Source organism: Leptodactylus fuscus, chromosome 9 (assembly GCF_031893055.1).
Source record: "Leptodactylus fuscus isolate aLepFus1 chromosome 9, aLepFus1.hap2, whole genome shotgun sequence".
Taxonomy (NCBI): domain Eukaryota; kingdom Metazoa; phylum Chordata; class Amphibia; order Anura; family Leptodactylidae; genus Leptodactylus; species Leptodactylus fuscus.
Genome location: NC_134273.1, coordinates 12,010,396 through 12,032,066, shown reverse-complemented (window position 1 = coordinate 12,032,066; position 21,671 = coordinate 12,010,396). Strand labels below are relative to the sequence as shown.

The following is a 21,671-nucleotide window of genomic DNA, read 5'->3' as shown; positions in this document are numbered from 1 at the left end:
TGGCCTATGCCCCTTGTGGATCCCTACTAACAGTTGCATCAATCCTTAGGTCATCGTTCTACTCTACTAGCAGTAACTGTGTATATTGGCTTCCATGGGGAAGATTTCTAACCATTCCTAAACTCTTTCTTCATCACTGATATCTTTCACACTTTGTTCTCATTTGGGTGACATTCTTTAAATATTCCTTCGCTCTCCGATATTCGTTTTTTACAAACCGGTGCCTTTTCTCAAATAAGCCAAATTCTTTGTTGGCTTTTCCTGCTGCAGACTGGCATTGAGTGCAAAGTTTATTATCGGTGATCACACCCAAGTCCTTGTAAGTCGTCTTCTACAAAAGTCATATATTTGAGGTATCATCAGCACGACGGTCAATTCAGGGACTTGTATGTTTTTTTAGGGGTGGGTGGGTGCTCTTTAATAATCTATGGCGGACCATGAATGACAAAAAGGTCGCCCGTGACACTATGCCATCATCGCTTCCCAGCCTTTTTATAGGTGATACTCAGACTGATGAATCGGTGTCCTCGCTTCTGTTTTCCTGTCCCGAAACGTCATTAATCTGTCAAAACTCTTCCTTTATAACACACGTCATAAAAAAAAAAAATATGCCGAAATTTGTTTTCACTCAAGTGGATTGATATATTTAATCTCTTCAAGCGGCTTAGAGGTATCATTACCATCCGTCTTTTCCTGCCGATGACTCAAATATGAGGAGATTTCAATGAATAAACAAGAAACTTTTTCTTTTCTGCCTTTAATTAATAATTGCGGAGAGGATTCGGGGCTAAGTGCACGCGGCGCCTTGTTTGCATCCGCACAGTGAAATTTCATTAGCTGAATGTTGCTCTTCACTTGGCGGCTCCTATTCAGCTGAAGAGGTGTAACCGCTGAATTTCCATAATAACCCTAATGGAACCTGAAGAATCAATCTCAATGTAAACTGCAACGTGGTGGGGAGGAACCGTCAAGTGCTTCTCGTACGATGCTGGGCTGTGTTTAAAATCTCGAAACAAATCAATGCTAAAAGTTCAACTCCAGCCAAACATTAAGATTTAAGTGTAATGTGAAGGAACTTCAACCCCGCCGTGATAGTTAACTGAGATCTAGATTGCTGTTTGTGCAGGATTTAAAGGGGATTTGTCACCAGGTCTGAAAAGCCTAAATAACAAACCTCATCTGATTGGCGCCATCACCCTGAGCAGTTTGGCGTTTTGTTTATCTAAATCCGTTCAGCTGTTCCAAAGATATAAGCCTTTTAGAGTTGATGTAGAGAAGAGTCTACTAGCCGAGTGGGCGGTGACAGTGCAGAGACCTCACCCCCGAGCAACCAAAGTGTCGCCGCCCACTTACGTAGTAGACTCTAATTTATATCAACACTTCAAGTGCTTATATCTTTGGAATGGCTGAACGGATTTGGATGAACAAAACACAAAAATGCTCAGAGTGACAGCGCCGATCAGATGATGTATTCGGATTTTCAGTTCTTTAAACTGCAGGAGTTTCTCTGCTGTCTGGGACACTGGGTAAAGCGCCACCCGTGATTTTGTATTCTTGGCTAACATGGTCATCATGTTCTTAGCAAGCAATGATATTAATTTCTGGACTATAATATTTTCTTCTCACCAGCTTTGTCAGGGGTAGTCCTATTCTAGACATCCCCTATCCTCTATGAGACTGCCAGGGATAGCAGAGTAACAACCTGGCTGCAGACGACTATGTGCTCACTGCCGGCCATGAATGAATGGCATGTGTGGGACACATGGATGTCATCTGTGTACCGCCCGTGCACTGGCTTCGTGGCCCTATTTATTCAAGCCGCCGAAGCATGGATGCAAAATTGAACAGGGATAGGACCTGTTCCATATTTTGCGGCCCGGACTATCGGCCCACATACAGTCCCATAGAAATGAATGCGTCAGTGTGCTATCTGGGAAAAACCTGGATAGCACACTGACCATTCACACAGTAATCTGCAAGGAACTTAGGTCCCACAGAGTTAAATGGAGCGCCACAGACTCCTACAACCATCAGTCAGAGGGGAACAGGACCCCTTTCTCAAAATCAGTGAAGGTTCCAGCAGTCAGACCCCTAACCTATAGTGGGAAAAACTCTAACATTATGAAGTCACCATCAAACAGCATACTAGATGTCAACATCTTGAACCACTGTGGTTATGACCCCTCAGGGGTGTGGAAGAAGTCTAACAAACTTTTCATTTCATTTACTTTTTGTCTTCCAGAAACCAAAAGCAAAGGAATGGCACCCCCCGGGAGGATTTATCCTTGGACTATGGGCGCTGATTCTTCTCGTCTTCTTTAAAACCTATGCCATGAAACATATGAAGCATGTGTTCTGAGAGGAGCGCGATGGCCCCCGTGGCTCAGAAGTACTTTGCACTGATATTTCCCATCCTGTCCGTGGCCTACTGTGGTTCCTTCTATAATTTTGGCATGAGTAATGGAGAAGCCAACCGGAAAGACGATAAGATAAGTTACAAGACGTATTGAGCCTTCACCACCCAAGTTATCTTGTGAGCAGAGATATCTCCAATACCGGATACTCATGGGTGGGGCCCACTGTTTTGTGGGCGGAGCCATACTTGGCTAATTTACTCCGATGACATCACCGGTTGGACTTAAGTCTTCAAGATGGCAAACCATAATTTATTATGTATAGATAAAACAGAGGATAGATGAGTAAGAGGCCCCCCCTGCCCCCTCCAGTCAATTACGAGGCTTTATAGGTACGAGCTAAAAGTTGCTCTCATGGCAAGATATATTTTATACCTTTCTGTACATTTCCAAAGTGTAGGCATGGAATATCGAGAGCTTTCTCAGCAGAAACAAAAATAGAAATATTGATTTATCATGCTAAGTACAGCATTTCAGATCAATCCCGTACCCGAGGTAATTATGTATCTAGGAACTGGCGAGCAATTAGAATTTAGAGCAAGACTTAGCAGCCCGTGGAAAACCTCATTTGATTTATTCGCTGCTCATCAAACCAGAATGTCCAGCGCGTTTTGCCATCTCAAGCATTTTTATTGCTCCTGTTTGCTTTTAGTGCTATACTCTAGAAATAGGAGGGTTTTTCCAGTGCAAACAGTGCAGATTATAAGAATACCAGGTGAAAGAAGATGCTGAGCAAGCGGGGAAAGTACAAGGCGCAAGGACACTACCCAAGGGCAGCAAAGTGCCGCCGGAGGAATTCATGAGCCAGGGCGGCCGCTCGGGGGACTGTCACACGGGGTAATCCTTATTGTTTCCTTCTGCCGTATGCGTAGAAGGCCGGTCATTTCTTAGCGGTGTTGGGTCTCTGCCGGATGGATCTCCAGTTTTTATGGTGCTCAAATAAATTGGTGTTCCGTTTACATTGCTGTTTATTTGGTTCTTTTAACGTTGGGTTTTTGAATCGCTTACACCTTGCCTCTGCTCAATTCTTGGTATAAGAAATCTGCAAAAAAGAATCCGCAACTTGATGCCAAAAGAGGTTATCTGATTTTCCATACTGATGGCCGACTACAGGGTAGGTAGCAGGGTGAAGCTAAACTAGGACTCAGACATGGAGATGGTGGTGGATGGGAGGTGTGATGCAAATTTTTATTGGTGATTATTTATTTTATTATTTATTTATCGTGGTATTTTGTCTCCAATGGGAAAGCGCGTGATGTGTATTACATGTTTTCTTGTCTTTTGGCCTGAGGAAGGTGGTGGAGAGTCGAAACACGTTGCCTTGTTTCGAATACAATTTGCATTACATGTACTCTCAATTACCACGTGTAAGTGCATGTTTAGCAGCGCCTCGCTACCCCTAATTGTTTTCTTTGGTGGTTCTTTTATGTAGTATGGGGTGTTGGTTGACCTCACTGGATATAATCCATAATGATGATGACAGATCTGTTTAAGGCTCCATTCAGATCACTTTTAGGATGTGCACAGCAGAGAGTCAATTCAACTTGCTGACTGCGCACTCCATTCATTTCAATAGACTTGAGCTACTACAGTCCTGTACTTCCTCCTGTTGAGAGAGAGTTGAATAGAGTGAGAAAGACATATTCCAGTTATTTCGACTCTCTAACCCAAGTTGGGTGTTACAAGCTTGTTTTGTCTGTAGAGAGGACTTGTTCGTTGCTATAGTCCTGTGATCACAGCAGCATGGACGCCGATTCTAATAGGCAGAGCTAGTAGGCTTGTAGAGCGATTGCCCACTGCTAGGCCTGTATCTCCAGTGTATCTGTAACATGGCAGACAGTAACAACTATGTCCTATTAGGGGAGATCCGTAGCACAAATACCTGATCTTTCCAGGTGGAGAGTTCGCCTATATATCTTATTCCGGAGTGGCCAGACGAGATATATTTATGACAAGACAAATAGAGAAAATTTCTGCCATTTATTTACAGAAGGATCAAGAATACTAACCAAAATATATTATGAAAAAAATCTGTATTGTCAGAACAATACGTACAACCGACAAAACAATCCTGGTAAAGTGGAGTAGAACCAGTGCGTGTCCCTGGGAAAGTGCCGCCTTATGTAAGGAATGAATTCTTAGAAAACTAATGGATCCGTAGAGGAGTCTTAAGAGTTTGCAGCTCCCGCTGTGTGTAGTCTTGGACAGTCCACGTCTACCAGCACCAACGTGGACGCAACGTTCAGGTACGTGGTCATACAATGTCTTGTAGATTTCTGTCCAGTTGGTTGGAAGGACAGACGGCCCCGGGAAAGTGCTTTAATGCAGGCTCACTGTTTAACCCAATCTAAGGGCCGCTAATGCTGAACCAAGAGCTGGACAACTCAGCAGATACTCACAGGACTCATCTCACATATTCCATATCCAGTTGCAGTCAGGACACCCAAGCCAAATCATTTTGGCAAAAGACAATGAATATACTATGGAGACAGACATTGGTCATGTTCCCAACCAAAGTGTCGCGACCTCCTGTTGGGTTTTCACGGTACCCATCGGGAATTGCTGCCCTACGCAGATATTGGCTATGTCACAATGAACTCAGCTGCCATATTTGCAGCAATGGCATGTGACAACTGAGACCACGAGTTATAGTGGCCACTTGACAATGAATAGGATGTCACCACTTCTAGTGGCCACCACTCTTGTCCCTGACAAACTGGAGCCATTCAAAGAGTGGAAAACCACTGCAATTGTGTGCATGAGCCTATGCCGGAGATTTGGGGCTCAGTATTAGAAAAACAGCTCTGAGTACAGTAAAGATATAAAAGCCATTTGTTAGACCTGAAATTCAGTTTGGTCTAGAAAGCAAAACAGCAATTCCTTCCATACAACCCAACTTTTGAAGGGTACGACTGTACACATAGAGCCAAGACTATAACCTTCTTCAGGACTGACTATGCCTTACTACATCGTAGTACAACATCACTAGTTCTAGTTGAATTGTCAGGCTCGGTTCAGCATGGCGGTATCCCTCGGGTTGAGGTGAAAGCTCTACTTGTCTCCTTTTTTAAATGGTCCGTCTTCTCAGAACATCGGCTTTACCAGCCCTTGCCTTCCAGAATGTGATGATGGTTTCCAGTCTGGTTGAAAAAAGTTGATGTTAAAGGTCCGTGCCCAGTTGGCAAAAACTCTTTTCTCGGTGATGAAGCGGTGGTGGCTTCCTTTACGTCCTCGTTCGTGGGAGATGTACATGGTACATTCGTCTGGTCCCATGGGTTCATAGTAATGGTAAGGTACCGTTGTGTGGTTGGCAGCCCTGTGAAGAAGAACAAGAAGAAGGTAAAATGACTTGAAATTTACATATTAAAGGGATTGTGTTATTAAAGACATAGGAGTAATGTGATCACTGGGGGTCTAACCGCTTGGTTCCTCTACGTTTTGGACAACAGGACTGAAAGTGACCCCTTGTGAATTGAGCGCCATTGTGCTTGTGTGACCAATGCACCATGCAAGGTCAGGGATAGCAGTCCTAGAAGCCCCATAACAGTGAATGGAGCACAGGCCACAGAATGGAGCTCCATTCATGAGACGGCTTTAGGGGGGACTTTCAGTCCCAGATTCTCTTATCCCTGGGGGACCTGGTGATCTGACACTTATCCCCGTCTCCTGGGGCACTACCCCTTTAAGCTTCTCATGATGGTTCATTGACTCGGTGGTCAACAGTGTGATCCACCTTTAAAACCCATGCCAGTAGAACAGGCTGCCACATCCAGCCAAAAAACTAATAAAATGGTGGCCATGACAAGCTCATAGGCATTGGTCCCGGGCATTTAACCCTTTGGTCACATTGAGAGCACCATCAGCTTTTCGCATTACTGAAAGGCACCAACTCCATCATATCTGAGCATAACCTGACACTTCACAATGTAGAGCGGCAGGGAACGGCCACGAGACAGAAATAAAATTCTCTTTATATATGTTTAAAACACAAGCGATTTAATTTCCTCGGGGATAGAAGATATATCGATGTACACGCCTCTGAAAGACGAACTGTCGAACTGTATAATAATATTGAGCTGTAATCATAATCTGGAACCTAAAAATTTACATCCTGAATCGATATCTGCAGAGAGTGATGAATATACAGCCAGTCAGGCATATAGCCGAATATTAAGACAGAACTGGAGTCTATTCACACACACAGATCCGGGAAGGGAATTCTAATCAGGAAACATATGCAGAACATCTGTCTTATTCCTTCTCGTCTTCTTCTTCCCTTTTAATGAATTCACAATATTAAATACAAATTTTTAGGTTGGTTGTAGGGAAAAGAAAAAGCTAAAGAAATGCAAAACCGATTGTCAATTATATGTGTGTGACATGGAAATGTGAGAAAATCTGTGGGAAGGAAGCAATAATGTGAATATGCTGGGAACTAGTGCACTCAGGAGGGGAGGGGCGAGTTATAGGTAGTCTGGGAACTAGTGTACTCAGGAAGGGAGAGGCTAGTAATGGGTAGTCTGTGAACTAGTGCACTCAGGAGGGGAGGGGATAATTATAGGTAGTCTGGGAACTAGTGCACTCAGGAGGGGAGGGGCTAGTAATAGGTAGTCTTGGAATTAGTGTACTCAGGAAGGGAGGAGCTAGTTAAGAGTAGTTTGAGAACTAGTGTACTCAGGAGGGGAGGGCTTAATTATAGGTAGTCTGGGTACTAGCATGCTCAGGAAAGGAGGGGCTAGTTATAGGTAGTCTGGCAACTAGTGCAGCCAAGAGGGGAGGGGCTAGTAATGGGTAGTCTGGGAACTAGTGCAGTCGGGAGGGGAGGGGCTAGTAATGGGTAGTCTGGGAACTAGCGCAGTCGGGAGGGGAGGGGCTAGTTATAGGTAGTCTGGGAACTAGCATGCTCAGGAAAGGAGGGGCTAGTTGTTGGTAGAATGGGAACTAGTGTGCTTAGGAGGGGAGGGGCTAATTATAGATAGTCTAGAAACTAGCATAGTCAGGAGGGGAGGTGCTAGTTATAGGTAGTCTGGGAACAAGCGTACTCAGGAGGGAAGAGGCAAATTATAGGTAGTGTAGGAACTAGCGCAGTCAGTAGGGAGGGGCTAATTATAGGTAGTCTGGGAACTAGTGCACTCAGAAGGGGGGGGGGGGCTAGTTATAGGTATATATTCCTACAACTAGTATAGTTAGTAGAGGAAGGGTTATAATCATCTTTCTATGAATATACAAATCATCCATCAAGTGCATTGGAGGCGGGGCTTGATTTGCCACATCTCCCTATAGACATCCTAACGCTGGCATAAGCTGAAAATGTCAATCATGAATGAAGAAGAAGCTATTCCAGAGGAGAGCAGCAGTCTGTATGCAAATCTGCTAAATTAAGCCCGCCCCCAATGCACTTACAGGGTTATTTTTATATCCATAAATAAACAACTCTTCATTGGATTGTGAGCACAAGGCTCTGCATTATTTGGTTTGGGGGACAATGTGGACCTGATACCCCGACAGCTCCATGTTTCAAGGGTTAAATGCAAAAAGTCAAAAGCAGAACCACATTCGTGCACTTGCATTACACACGGGGGCCCGTCCTAGACAAAAGTTCAATAACATCTGCTGTCCACGCCATTAAGATGTACTTTAGAGGAATGGCTGGCTGTATTAAATCTTCATCTCTCCCCTCGCCTCTCGTCCACTGCTTCATTGACTTCATAACATTACTTCCAATACCTTTGAGACGTCCTTCGTATGAATAGATAAGATATCCACTTAGTTCCATGGCAGTGATTAGACGGAATTGGTTCTCTCCTAATTAATACTTATGGCTGACAACCATTAAAGTGTTCTAATCCTAGCGAGGCAGCATCCTAAATAAGGATTAATACAGAGATCATGATGGCTCGCAACGCGGCCGGACAATGATTACACCGCCTTCAGTCGATGGGAAACCAATCTCTGTTAACTCGCAGTGCATGTTATGTAGGAAATGGAAGTATGTATTTAGCCTCTGGTATAATGACTCGCTCTGGAGCGTAATAAGTAATATATTGATTTAGTCCTTTTTGATAAATGTCATTTCGGGCCCACCGTCTCTCTGCTGCAAACCTATCGCGGCGCCTGGCGGCCGGAACAAGGGTGTAAAGTGAATCTAGTAAGATCAAAGAGAGGAGGCCGAGAGGTAGAATTTTGATTGAAATCCAAGTTCTCCATTGTGACAACCAAATTCTTTCATCCTCCGCGCTTTGGTCTGGGTCATATATGAAAGGACTAAAGGTTTCCATGCTAAAAGCTAAAATTTACCCTGTAGTGGAGCTGATAATTTTATGTTATTTCCACTCTGAGCTTAACATTCTTCCTTTATGCCACTAGATGGCGCTACACGTTATTAAAGGGTTTTTCTGGGGCCCCAGTTGGGTCCTTGTTCAGGATACACTATTTCCAGCCATTACGTGACCTATTTTGCATTCCCCTTTCCATGCTATATCTGCATTCCTCTCTGATCTGGTGTGTGGAGACTAGCTACCATACACTGCACACAGTAAGGAAAGGAGAATCTGCTCTATAAGTATCTCTCCAACTCAAAAACAACCCGAAATCCATGTAGGACATACTGTATATACAGAAAGAGAGTAAAGTGCTTTAGGCTCGACACAAAGCTTTGATTCAGCTCCAGCATCAGACTACCATGTTTCCCTGAAAATAAGACAGTGTCTTATATTAAATTGTCGTCCTAAATATGGGACCTGTCTTATGGAGCGGCTGACCGGCAGTCATTCCAGCACTTCCTTAGTGGAGCGTCGCTGGTTGTAGGTTGTGTTGGGGAGGGGGGGGGGGGGGGGTTTGAAGGTATCCTACTCACCTTCCCCATTTTCATAGTAGCGCTGGTGCTGCTGTTCGTCCCAGCAGCGGAAGTGGTGGGCGGGGCTTAGCTTGCGCCGGAGAACCTCACTTCGCGAGCATTGCAGCCGGCTGGATGCTGTGCGTTGTGCTCCGTGTGCGCAGGAAAGCCGGCTGCTGCATCTGCCTCTGGGATGAGCTGGGAGAGCCGACTCCCCGCAGCAGCATATGCACAGCGGCATTTCCCAGATCATCCTACAGCAGCAGGGACAGTAGCCGGCTTACCTGTGCATACAGAACATCACGCACAGTGTTCAGCCGGCTGCAATGATTTTTTTTCAGGAATGTCTTATTTTCCGGGAGGGGTGCCTTATGTTAGGCAATTCATTCCCTCCCCCAATGTCTTACATTCATTGGTACCTACTTTCAGGGAAACACGGTAAGCCTATTCTCTTATCTCCAGCATTTCTTGATTCCTCCCCTCCCCATAGATTTCTATACACCAGCCATATAACCATATCGTCATATAACGCACAGTTCATGTACAGCAGTGATTCTCACAGTGAAACTCCGTTTTACAAGGGGAAGTTCCCTGATAAGTGCAGATAGAGTCATTTTTCTCTGATAACATATATTACAGAGTTTCTTATAATCGCCTCCACTATTCATTTATGCACAGTGTGTTGAAAGAAATGTGAAATTGGAGATTTACCTGCAGAAATCTGGTGGGACCATCCCATAGACATTGATGGTATCGCACAGTTCTAATGCAATGGACATGGTGAACCATCCCGTACTGAGCCAAGTGTTGGAAACTTTCCTGCAAGAAGAAGGTGCAGTCCTGTTAGTCTAAAGAATACATACTGATATAAATACATATATGTCACCTATAGAAAGTCATCATTACATAACCAGATCAGCTCTTCTCACTGCTACAGAGCGGCCATGTGAGACTAGGCTCGTTCAGACCTTGGCAGAGAAACATTGTGCGCATTAGCAAACACAATGGACTTGACTTACTGAGAAGAGGAGAGAACAGTTGTCGACCCTGAAGCCACAACACGCACTTATTTAACAATGCAGCAACTAAAGAAGTGCGATATAGGAAAGTCATCTGTGAGGCGCTGCAATGAAACTAAAGGTTTTTAACGCGCTTAAAGGGATTCTCCCATTACAACTTTTTTTTTGTGTGGATAAGACGTCGGAATAACCTTTAGAAAGGCTATTCGTCTCTTACCTTTAGACGTGGTCTCCGCTGTTCCGTTCCTCAGTAATACCAGTTTTTACCGTTATGCAAATGAGTTCTCTCGCAGCAATGGGGGCGGGCCCCAGCACTCAAACAGCGATGAGGGCGTCCTCACAGCTGCCAGAGAAGTGTCTCCAAGCGCCGCCTCCTTCTTCGTCCGCCACGTCATCTTCAATGTCTTCCGGCGCAGGCTCGTAACATCTAGCAGAGCAGACTGCGCAGGCGCACAGGTCACGGGAAAATGGCCGCTTGCACAGTATTGTTAGCGGCCATTTTCCTGTGGCCGGTGCGCCTGCGCAGTCTGCTCTGCTCTGCTAGACGTTACAAGCCTGCGCCGGAAGAAGACATTGAACATGACGTGGTGGACGAAGAAGGAGGCGGCGCTTGGAGACACTTCTTTGGCAGCGGTGGGGACGCCCCCAGTGCTGTTTGAGCGCTGTGGCCCGCCTCCATCGCTGCCAGAGAACTCATTTGCATACCGGTAAAAACCTGTATTTCTGAGGAACGGTGCGGCGGAGATCACATCTAAAGGTAAGAGACGAATAGCCTTTCTAAAGTCTATTCCGACGTCTTATCCACAAAAAAAAAAAGTTTTAATGGTAGAATCCCTTTAAAGTAACACTCCAAGATTCCATGCAAACTTGTCATTGAAATAGAATCATAATCTGCTATTGCTGATGCTGTCACCCATGTCTAGTGCCTGCGACCATATGTAATGCCCACGCACATATCTAGTGCCTGTGCCCATATCTAGTGCCTGCGCCCATGTCTAGTACCTGCACCTATGTCTAGTGCCCGCGCCCATGTCTAGCGCCTGCACCTAAGTCTAGTACTTGCGCCCATATCTATTTCCTGCACCCATGTCGAGTACCTGTTTTGACAAGACAAAGCAAATACTAAAATGCTCTTTCCAGGACCTTAGATTGTGATGAGGATGTCCCCAAAGGACCTGGAAGCTGCACCTGCTGTTGCTGATGACACCAGGGAAGGTAAAAGCTGCAAAGTGACCTGGCTTTGAGAGAGGGGAATACTAGGGGCAATATATGAGAGAGGGGGCTATAGGGAGCAGGTTATATGAGAGTGAGAGAGGAGGAGCAGGGAGGCATTATGACAGAAGGCAGAATAAACAGGGGGCAAAACTTTGGTAAATCTGAAGTGACTTGGTAGCTCTCAATAGTATCTGCAGACAGAAGAGAGACTTCCTGTTTGCACAGCAACCTATGCAAGAAAAACAGGTAATACTGTGATCCTGCAGTATACAATAGAGCGAGCCCACTGGAGAGTTCCTTTATCATGTTTCACCTCCTTTAAGTCCTGATTTATAATAATATTCCTATATACTGCATTCAATGCTTGCACGTACAACTCCTCGCAATGATCTCTCCCCTACTGCAAGCGCTCCCAGGAAGACCCTTTATCCAAAACGGCTTCTTGATAAAACTGGACAATCCATTAAAGTGGAAATCCAGTAGAAAGGTCTTCTGATGCCACAGAGACGGGGAAGTCTGTGATCCTCAGAATGAAAGGTCTCTATAGAGATCAAACCTCATAGATACCGCATAGAGAGATCTCAGGATATTGTCACATGTCCAGTAATAGAAGAGTCATTCACGTCAATAGCTGCGGGCTTAGACTCTTGTGTGAGCTTTGCAGAAAGCTCTGTGTCGTGCCAAAGGGCTTTGATCTATCTATAGAGATACTAAGGGGAATTTATAAAGACTGGAGTATTCAATGCTGGTCTTCAGATCCCAGATATCCGGCGTACAAGGCAGAATAGATCCGTCCCAATGAGATTAGATCCCAAGAGGGTTGGTGTGGTGAAAGGCGGACATTCCCTGACACCAATGTCTAGTACATCAGGGGCGTAGCTAAAGGCTCATGGGCCCTGGTGCACAAGCCCAGCTTACAGACAGCAGCCTTGAAGGACGTCGTAAGACCAGGGCTACATGGTGTTCTTAGTGCACCCTGGATTTCAATCACAAAGTTTCTTGCGCTCCTAGACGAAGGTCTCTAGTAAAGCGGCCATTCAGTACAACCCTTGGGCACAGTCCGAGATCACAGACCCCCGTCTACGACCGACTAGGACATCCTCTCCCCGGTTTGCAGCTCATGGCATTCTAGTACATTCTTGCTATACTTTATTTGCTCCCGTTGATAATGTCTGGCTTCCGGCATCACAACATAAAATGACTGATATTCCGCCGCAGCCTTAATGCCCCTCGGAGCAGTTTTGCTTGCTGCGAATGCGGGGGGGAAATGGTTCCACGCCAATTCTTTCCTCTAATGATATTAAACCACTACATGCAGCCTCGTCTGTCCCATCGCTATCCAAATTACAGGGATACAGAGAAAAACACCAAGTTCAGAAGAAAAACCATGTATTAGCTAATGGTCTGAACACTGTAATTACTCCGTATGAAAGGAATTTTCTCCACATTAGTATCCATATCCACGGAAATGCTCCGCACCCCTGCTAGATGGAGAAATGACGCCGAGCGAGAACACGCCAGATAATACACGTCGCTGTGGACTGTAGTCAGTGCGGGCATGAGGCTCATCGGGCTGGTAACGACTGCTGAGACCTGTAGTTCCACTGGACACTCCGGTCACCATAAAGGGGAACCTCTGGATCCAGCACGAAAAAACACCATTGGCACCATCATCCATTGGCTACAGAAGAAAAAAGAAATGTAAATCCCATCAATATTCCGTGTGACCTTTGCCCTTTGCCTTCCATCAGTTCTTCTCGGTACTTGCAGACAGTTTTTGGCAGGACTGGGCAGGGACATTGTTCCCGCCGCCATCTTGGAGAACTAAGCCCAGATCTTCTGTGGATGTTGCTTGCTCCAATCCGTCTAGCTCTTCATGTCATCCCAGACAGACTGGATGATGATGCGATCAGGGCCATATCATCACTTCTAGGACTCCTCCTCCAAAGGGCAAAGGTCACCCCAAATATTGATGGGATTTCCATTTCTTTTTTCTTCATTCACAAAAATAAACTATTAACCCTTCTATTTCTGAAAGCGGTCTTTTTTTTTCTATGACTTTTGCACAATACTGTATATTACATATGTACAATCTTGTAGTATTTGGCACGTTTTTGGGCTGTTTTTTTTTATATATACAATTCTTGCCCTTCAATTTGTACTACACAGTATTATGGCTCTTATTCCAGTAAAGTTTGTGCCCCCCTGCTCTAAATCAATAGTGACCTGTGTGCTGAGCGGCGCTCCATTCTGCACAGGACGTAACTCCGGGCATCAGGAAATTCTCATGAATCTTTCTTCTATGTTCAAACAGAATAATTCAGCGGGTAATTGGATGGGAGACTCCGCGGCAGAGCGATCCGGCGTCCGCACTGTGGAGGTAATAACTGTATATCTGTATAACACGACGGCTGGGGAAGCCATAGCACATATCTATATAGTGGCAGGGACATAAATGTGGCATCTGCAAAGTCACCACACATAGGCCCCATAGGTCACTCCATGTTATAGGACCACATGGTACATCCGGTATAGACATTCCTGCCATAGCCATCAGCTCCACCATTCATCGTGTCCAAGAGACCGCACGGACCAGTGGAGAGATCTGTGGGCGCAGGGTAAAGCAAGTGGTTTTGGTTTTTATTATTTTAATGGCAGAGCTTCTGTATAGGGGCCACTAAGGGGGTGTTATATTGTATGAGGTTATTAAGGGGGCACTAAACTGTTTGGGGCCACTAAGGGAGCATTATATTATATGGGGCTACTAAGGGGGCACTAAAGTGTGGGGGGGTGTCTTTAAGGGGGCATTATATTGTATGGGGCTATTAAGGGTGCACTAAACTGTTTGGGGCCACTAAGGGAGCATTATATTATATGGGACTACTAAGGGGGCACTAAAGTCTGTGTGTGTGTGTGGGGGGGTCTCTAAGGGGGCATTATATTGTATGGGGCTACTAAGGGAGCACTATATTGTATGGGGTTACTAAGGGAGCACTAAGGGAGCGTTATATTGTATGGGGCTACTAAAGGGGCACTAAGGGAGCGTTATATTGTATGGGGCTACTAAAGGGGCACTAGGGTAGCGTTATATTGTATGGGGCTACTAAGGGGGCACTAAGGGAGCGTTATATTGTATAGGGCTACTAAAGGGGCACTAGGGGAGCGTTATATTGTATGAGGCTACTAAGGGGGCACTAAGGGAGCGTTATATTGTATGGGGTTACTAAGGGAGCACTAAGGGAGCGTTATATTGTATGGGGCTACTAAAGGGGCACTAAGGGAGCGTTATATTGTATGGGGCTACTAAAGGGGCACTAGGGGAGCGTTATATTGTATGGGGCTACTAAGGGGGCACTAAGGGAGCGTTATATTGTATGGGGTTACTAAGGGAGCACTAAGGGAGCGTTATATTGTATGGGGCTACTAAAGGGGCACTAAGGGAGCGTTATATTGTATGGGGCTACTAAAGGGGCACTAAGGGAGCGTTATATTGTATGGGGCTACTAAAGGGGCACTAGGGGAGCGTTATATTGTATGGGGCTACTAAGGGGGCACTAAGGGAGCGTTATATTGTATAGGGCTACTAAAGGGGCACTAAGGGAGCGTTATATTGTATAGGGCTACTAAAGGGGCACTAGGGGAGCGTTATATTGTATGGGGCTACTAAAGGGGCACTAGGGGAGCGTTATATTGTATGAGGCTACTAAGGGGGCACTAAGGGAGCGCTATGTTGTATGGGGTTACTAAAGGGGGCACTAAGGGAACGTTGTACTGTATGGGTATGAGTGTATATGGGCAGGGTTAGGGGGCCCATAGATAAATTTACCCATGAATATAATGGGGAGCTTGTACGCAGCCTGTGTAAAATATTTTCGGCCCCAGCATAGGGAGCCTGGCATTTTAGCAGACAAAATCGTACATCATGCTGCATTATTTCACCCAGAACTAGCTGCACCCCCACAGGTGAAACAAAGAATTACAGTCTGGCTGTCTGTGTGATGGACATGCTGGGTCCTTATATGAACTGGGAACCCCCCGGAGATGTCCTATCCCAGACCTATGATAAAGGTTTCACAGAATGGATCTACATAACCTTGCCCATTATTTCCTGTACTGCAGTACCAGACATAACCTGTAGACAAGGGTGGCGCTGTTTCTTTGAAAATAAGTGTTTAAAACAACCCCTCTTCTCAGCTGATCTTCTAAGATGCAAATCTCACCAGACCTCTGTCAATCCCGAACCTGACAAATCTGCTGCGTTTTATTGGACGTCACATTTTTATTGCACATATAAATATTTACGCTCGATGAATTCTCCGCCGGCGCCTCCATCTCATGCCACAAACACGCATGCACACGTGACGAAGCGGCGTCATACAGCAGCTTCTCATTTCTCCTGTTCCTCAGGTTATTTCTTTCATGGGTATAAACATTAAGGGGTATTGATTCATTGGCGGCTGCGCGGCGAGTTTGCATACATTGTGCGACTAAAGAGACCATCAAGACGACCACGAGTCAATGTCAGCGCCAGACATCATCATAAGCCATGGCAGGCGTAGCTTTAGTCACTGACTGGGGAAACATTCTCATGATGTCGGTCATTATAATACTGCGCCACCTTTACTCTTAGATGGGGAGGGGGTGGAAATAGTTACATTGACTCCATTTTTTTTTGTGTTTGGCTCGTTCTAATTAGTCTCATGTCAGATGGAAGACCATGGCGCTGACCTACATCAATAATCTATATTATACTACCAGGAGACATTACGTTGGAATAGGAGTATAATAAATATCTTAAAATACATTGTTTGTATCAAGAGCTTAGGTGGACCATAGACTTGGCTACACTGTCACTTTAAGAGTACCCCAAATTATAAAACATATTTCATAAATAATAGTGCAGGTGAATATAAGATATGTGTAATATATCTCATTAAAGAAATCTGTTTCCTTCTGTTATCAGTCTGAATTTACATAGAAGTCTATGGAGAGGGGAGGAGAAAAGGAGGCTGCTGGAAGAGACACAAATAAATGCAGCTGCTACACTCTGCTACTGTTGACACCGCTGTATCTTCAAGATAAGACTCTACCATTGCACAAAAAGGGGCAATAAATCTCCTTCTTCTCCTCTCCATAGACTTCTATGTGAGAGACTAAAGAGCACAGAATCTCCTTCTTCAGACTTAATAAAACAGAACACTGGTAAGATGCTACACAAGGGCAATGAGGTCATGAGCTGGTAGGTTAGTGAGATAAAGTAGTCAGGTTATAGGGGTGAGGAGTTGGGGGGGGGGGGATTGTAGTCTCTTCAAGAATGACGAAGAATAAGAATTCAAGCAGATGATAATATTCAGACCATTGATAAAAGGACGGAGTCTAACTCCTGCATATCTGAGCCCTTATATGGACACAATTCAGCTCCCTCCATCATATTAATGGCAGATGACTACCCCCTCCCCAACTCCGCACCCCAATAACCTCAGCTTTGTACCCTACTTTATCTCACTATCATATCACCCCATGAGCTGCCTATATGTAGCATCCTGATAGTGGAGAATCCTCAGTCATTCACTTGTAGACGTCTGAAGATGGAGCCTCTGAGCTCTGAAAGCTGCAAATGTAATTCTACTGGTCAATAAAGATATCGTATGTACAGAGACACAGAAATATATAATACTGCCCTGTACAGCTGAGACAGCCCTACAGGTGAGTGCAAATACCAGGGTATCAGTTACGGTATATAGGGCACAATTATTTAAGGGGCTCCCTGACACTCTGCCCTGGTGCGGTTAGCAATCATTATGAAAGAGAGTGATCCCCATAGTTATACCTGCATGTGACATCATTATGTGTTACCTGTACTGTGACATCACTGTGTGTATTATCCTGTACTGTGACATCACTGTGTGTATTATCCTGTACTGTGACATCACTGTGTGTATTATCCTGTACTGTGACATCACTGTGTGTATTATCCCTGTACTGTGACATCACTGTGTGTATTATCTCTGTACTGTGACATCACTGTGTGTATTATCCTGTACTGTGACATCACTGTGTGTATTATCTCTGTACTGTGACATCACTGTGTGTATTATCCCTGTACTGTGACATCACTGTGTGTATTATCTCTGTACTGTGACATCACTGTGTGTATTATCCCTGTACTGTGACATCACTGTGTGTATTATCCTGTACTGTGACATCACTGTGTGTATTATCCTGTACTGTGACATCACTGTGTGTATTATCCCTGTACTGTGACATCACTGTGTGTATTATCCCTGTACTGTGACATCACTGTGTGTATTATCCCTGTACTGTGACATCACTGTGTGTATTATCCCTGTACTGTGACATCACTGTGTGTATTATCCCTGTACTGTGACATCACTGTATTATCCTGTACTGTGACATCACTGTGTGTATTATCCCTGTACTGTGACATCACTGTGTGTATTATCCCTGTACTGTGACATCACTGTGTGTGTTATCCCTGTATTGTGACATCACTGTATTATCCTGTACTGTGACATCACTGTGTGTATTATCCCTGTACTGTGACATCACTGTGTGTATTATCCCTGTACTGTGACATCACTGTGTGTATTATCCTGTACTGTGACATCACTGTGTGTATTATCCTGTACTGTGACATCACTGTGTGTATTATCTCTGTACTGTGACATCACTGTGTGTGTTATCCTGTACTGTGACATCACTGTGTGTATTATCCCTGTACTGTGACATCACTGTATGTATTATCTCTGTACTGTGACATCACTGTGTGTATTATCCTGTACTGTGACATCACTGTGTGTATTATCCCTGTACTGTGACATCACTGTGTGTATTATCCTGTACTGTGACATCACTGTGTGTATTATCCCTGTACTGTGACATCACTGTGTGTATTATCCCTGTACTGTGACATCACTGTGTGTATTATCCCTGTACTGTGACATCACTGTGTGTATTATCCTGTACTGTGACATCACTGTGTGTACTATCTCTGTACTGTGACATCACTGTGTGTATTATCCCTGTACTGTGACATCACTGTGTGTATTATCCTGTACTGTGACATCACTGTGTGTATTATCCCTGTACTGTGACATCACTGTGTGTATTATCCCTGTACAATGTCTCCTTCTGCCTTCACTATAACTTACTGTATATTTGACATAAACCAAGCGTCCATCCTAATAATCCGGGGAATGTTATTCATGTCTCGCTCCCTTACAGTTTCCTATACATCCATCTCCATTTTGGATCAATAATTAAAGTGCTGCCTCCTGAATTCTCCTTGAATATTAATGTGAGTTGAGACACAACATAAATCCAAAATAAAAAAAAATTTCAGAAATCTGCGCTCCATGGTTAGTGATGGGTGAAGAGCTGGGACACGGTTCAGATGATTCGCGCCTCGTTTCGTTCTGTTGCTCATTATCAATTATCCATTTATCTGACAAGTAAAATTGTTCTGGAATAACCAATGTCGTACAGCACAATATCATCACCTTACAGTATCCCATACACACTGATAGTCCTCGCCTTGGACTGTTTAACCCTGTGGTGTCTGGAGGTTCTCGGCACCTTGACTGCTCTTAGTTGGAAGTAACACCCAAGCGTGAAGGTCAGCGATCACCGAGAGTCCTACAATCGCCCCAGGCTCACGGAGCAGGATGATCTTGGTTATGACACAAATGGATAGGTTTCTCTTAACCAATAAAAGGGTTTGTCCAGGACTATAAGGGTCAATGCACGCTGATTTTTTGGGCGCTGATTCTGACACGGAAACTGTGCAGGAAAGTCAATGGGAGGCTTTTTTTCTGCATGGATTCTGCGCCAAAAAATTCTGTGTGCATTGATCCTAACATCGATTGTGGCAACCTCTTTACTACCTACCAAGTACAGCGCCATACATTGTATAGTGGTTGTGTATGGTATTGCAGCACAGCTTCACATATATCCAGAGCTTACATATGATATTGAAGCTGAGCCTCACTGACCTCAAGGCAGCTGCGGTGCAATACCAGACCCAACCTGTGGACAGGAGTGGTGCTGTTCTTGAAATAGAACGGCCTTGTGTCTGGGAATCTCACTTTAGGATATCAATATACTTCATAGTTGCCAAAAAATTTGATCCACATCCATATAGTTTAATTGACATTTTTTCCAAAAATTTCCTACCTGTCTTTTCCCGTCTCCTTCTTAAAGAGTTCGTCAAACTGCAGCATCTTGTGGCGGGTTATGATGTGGACTTTGAGTCGAGGTAGTATCTTGTTTATGAGCTGCAGATTGTTGTAAACTAAGCCTTTGCCGTCTCTTCTCATGTAGCTGCTGGGACCCCAGAATATGAAGACGGTACCTTGGCTCATGTTCAGAAGTTCATTGCGGTTTCGGAGTATCCGTTGTATACTGGAGTGTGCGATCACTCGCAGGCTGGTCTTGTTGCCAACATCCTGTCCGTAGCCCCGCGTGGGAGCATCATTCATACGTATTACACACTCCGTCTGGTCAATCTTATTACCCAGTTTACTGCCGAGCAGGTGTCCCGAGCTGGTGACTAGAGCGCAACTCTTGCAGTGCATTTTCAGGGGCTGTGGAAAGAAATATTTGCAGCAGTGAAATCATATAGCAAACCATAAAATCACAAGGTAAGCGCTCGTATATCACCGCGCTTTATATTCTCCTAAACAGACAAATGTCCCTAAAGGCCGCTTCACCATAGACATCTGGAAGGCAGGTTAATACCCTGAAAATACACAGAAATGGCTATAAATATGATTAAATAATAGACTGCTCCGGGCAAATGGTTCATAAAACTAAAGTGAACAGTCGTTTATCTCCAGAGGAGTCTAGATATGGGATATCGGATTAGGTGGCAAACACTAGAGGGCGCTCATACACATATTGGAATGGAAGGGGATCGGGTGCAGAGACCGGTGCTTTACTTTAGTATGAACTGTAAATAGTACGCGGGAGAGAGGGAAGCTGCAGGAGAGAGGGAAGCTGCAGGAGAAAAAGAAGCTGCAGGAGAGAGGGAAGCTGCAAGACAGAGGGAAGCTGCGGGAGAAAGGGAAGCAGACAGGGAAGCTGCAGGAGAGAGGGAAGCTGCAGGAGAACGGGAAGCTGCAAGAGAGAGGGAAGCAGACAGGGAAGCTGCAGGAGAAAGGGAAGCTGCAGGAGAACGGGAAGCTGCAAGAGAGAGGGAAGCTGCGGGAGAACGGGAAGCAGACAGGGAAGCTGCAAGAGAGAGGGAAGCTGCGGGAGAACAGGAAGCAGACAGGGAAGCTGCAGGAGAAAGGGAAGCTGCAGGAGAAAGGGAAGCTGCAGGAGAACGGGAAGCTGCAGGGGGAGAGGGAAGCTGCAGGGGAAAGGGAAGCTGCAGGAGAGAGGGAAGCTGCAGGGGGAGAGGGAAGCTGCAGGAGAGAGGGAAGCTGCAGGAGAAAGGGAAGCTGCAGGAGAGAGGGAAGCTGCAGGAGAGAGGGAAGCTGCAGGAGAGAGGGAAGCTGCAGGAGAGGGGGAAGCTGCAGGAGAGCGGGAAGCTGCAGGAGAATGGGAAGCTGCAGGAGAGAGGGAAGCTGCGGGAGAGAGGGAAGCTGCGGGAGAAAGGGTAGCTGCAGGAGAACGGGAAGCTACGGGAGAGAGGGAAGCTGCAGGGGAGAAAGGGAAGCTGCAGGAGAATGGGAAGCTGCGGGAGACAGGGAAGCTGCGGGAGACAGGGAAGCTGCGGGAGACAGGGAAGCTGCGGGAGACAGGGAAGCTGCGGGAGACAGGGAAGCTGCGGGAGAATGGGAAGCTGCGGGAGACAGGGAAGCTGCGGGAGAGAGGGAAGCTGCAGGAGGATGTAAAAGTGACCCAGCACATGCATTAGGGGAGCAACAGGGGCATATCTGATTGGTTAGCGCACACAGCAGGACCCCAAATTCTTTATATCAAAATGATGGACACCACAATGAGGATGAACCCCATTACTGTGTTATATCTTGGTTGCCATTGTAATGGAAACCACAGTCGATAGACAGATAGATCTGCACTGTGGTTTCCATTAAAATGGCGCCCACTATATAACACAATAATAAGGTTCATCATGGTGTCCACCATTTTGATGTGAAGAATACTACCACATATTCAACCTGACAAATAAGATGCAGATGGGAACATAGAGTCTTAAATATGCCT

At 45.3% G+C, this 21,671-nt stretch overlaps 2 protein-coding genes across 2 annotated transcripts in view; one reads left to right on the top strand and one right to left on the bottom strand.

Annotated features, from left to right (window-relative positions):
- The window catches only part of PIGK (phosphatidylinositol glycan anchor biosynthesis class K), an 88,259-nt gene extending 84,903 nt beyond the window's left edge, over positions 1–3,356 (top strand). Inside the window, exon 11 of the mRNA XM_075287800.1 lies at positions 2,243–3,356. Within this exon, the coding sequence (XP_075143901.1) occupies positions 2,243–2,359 (117 nt within the window). The 3' untranslated portion in view covers positions 2,360–3,356. The remainder of the gene's footprint in view (positions 1–2,242) is intronic.
- Positions 3,357–5,117: 1,761 nt separating this feature from the next.
- The window catches only part of ST6GALNAC5 (ST6 N-acetylgalactosaminide alpha-2,6-sialyltransferase 5), a 77,815-nt gene continuing 61,261 nt past the window's right edge, over positions 5,118–21,671 (bottom strand). The window contains exons 3-5 of the mRNA XM_075287805.1: positions 19,677–20,086; positions 9,961–10,068; positions 5,118–5,730 (exon numbers count right to left, since the gene is read on the bottom strand). Coding sequence (XP_075143906.1) covers positions 5,499–5,730; positions 9,961–10,068; positions 19,677–20,086 — 750 coding nt within the window. The 3' untranslated portion in view covers positions 5,118–5,498. The remainder of the gene's footprint in view (positions 5,731–9,960; positions 10,069–19,676; positions 20,087–21,671) is intronic.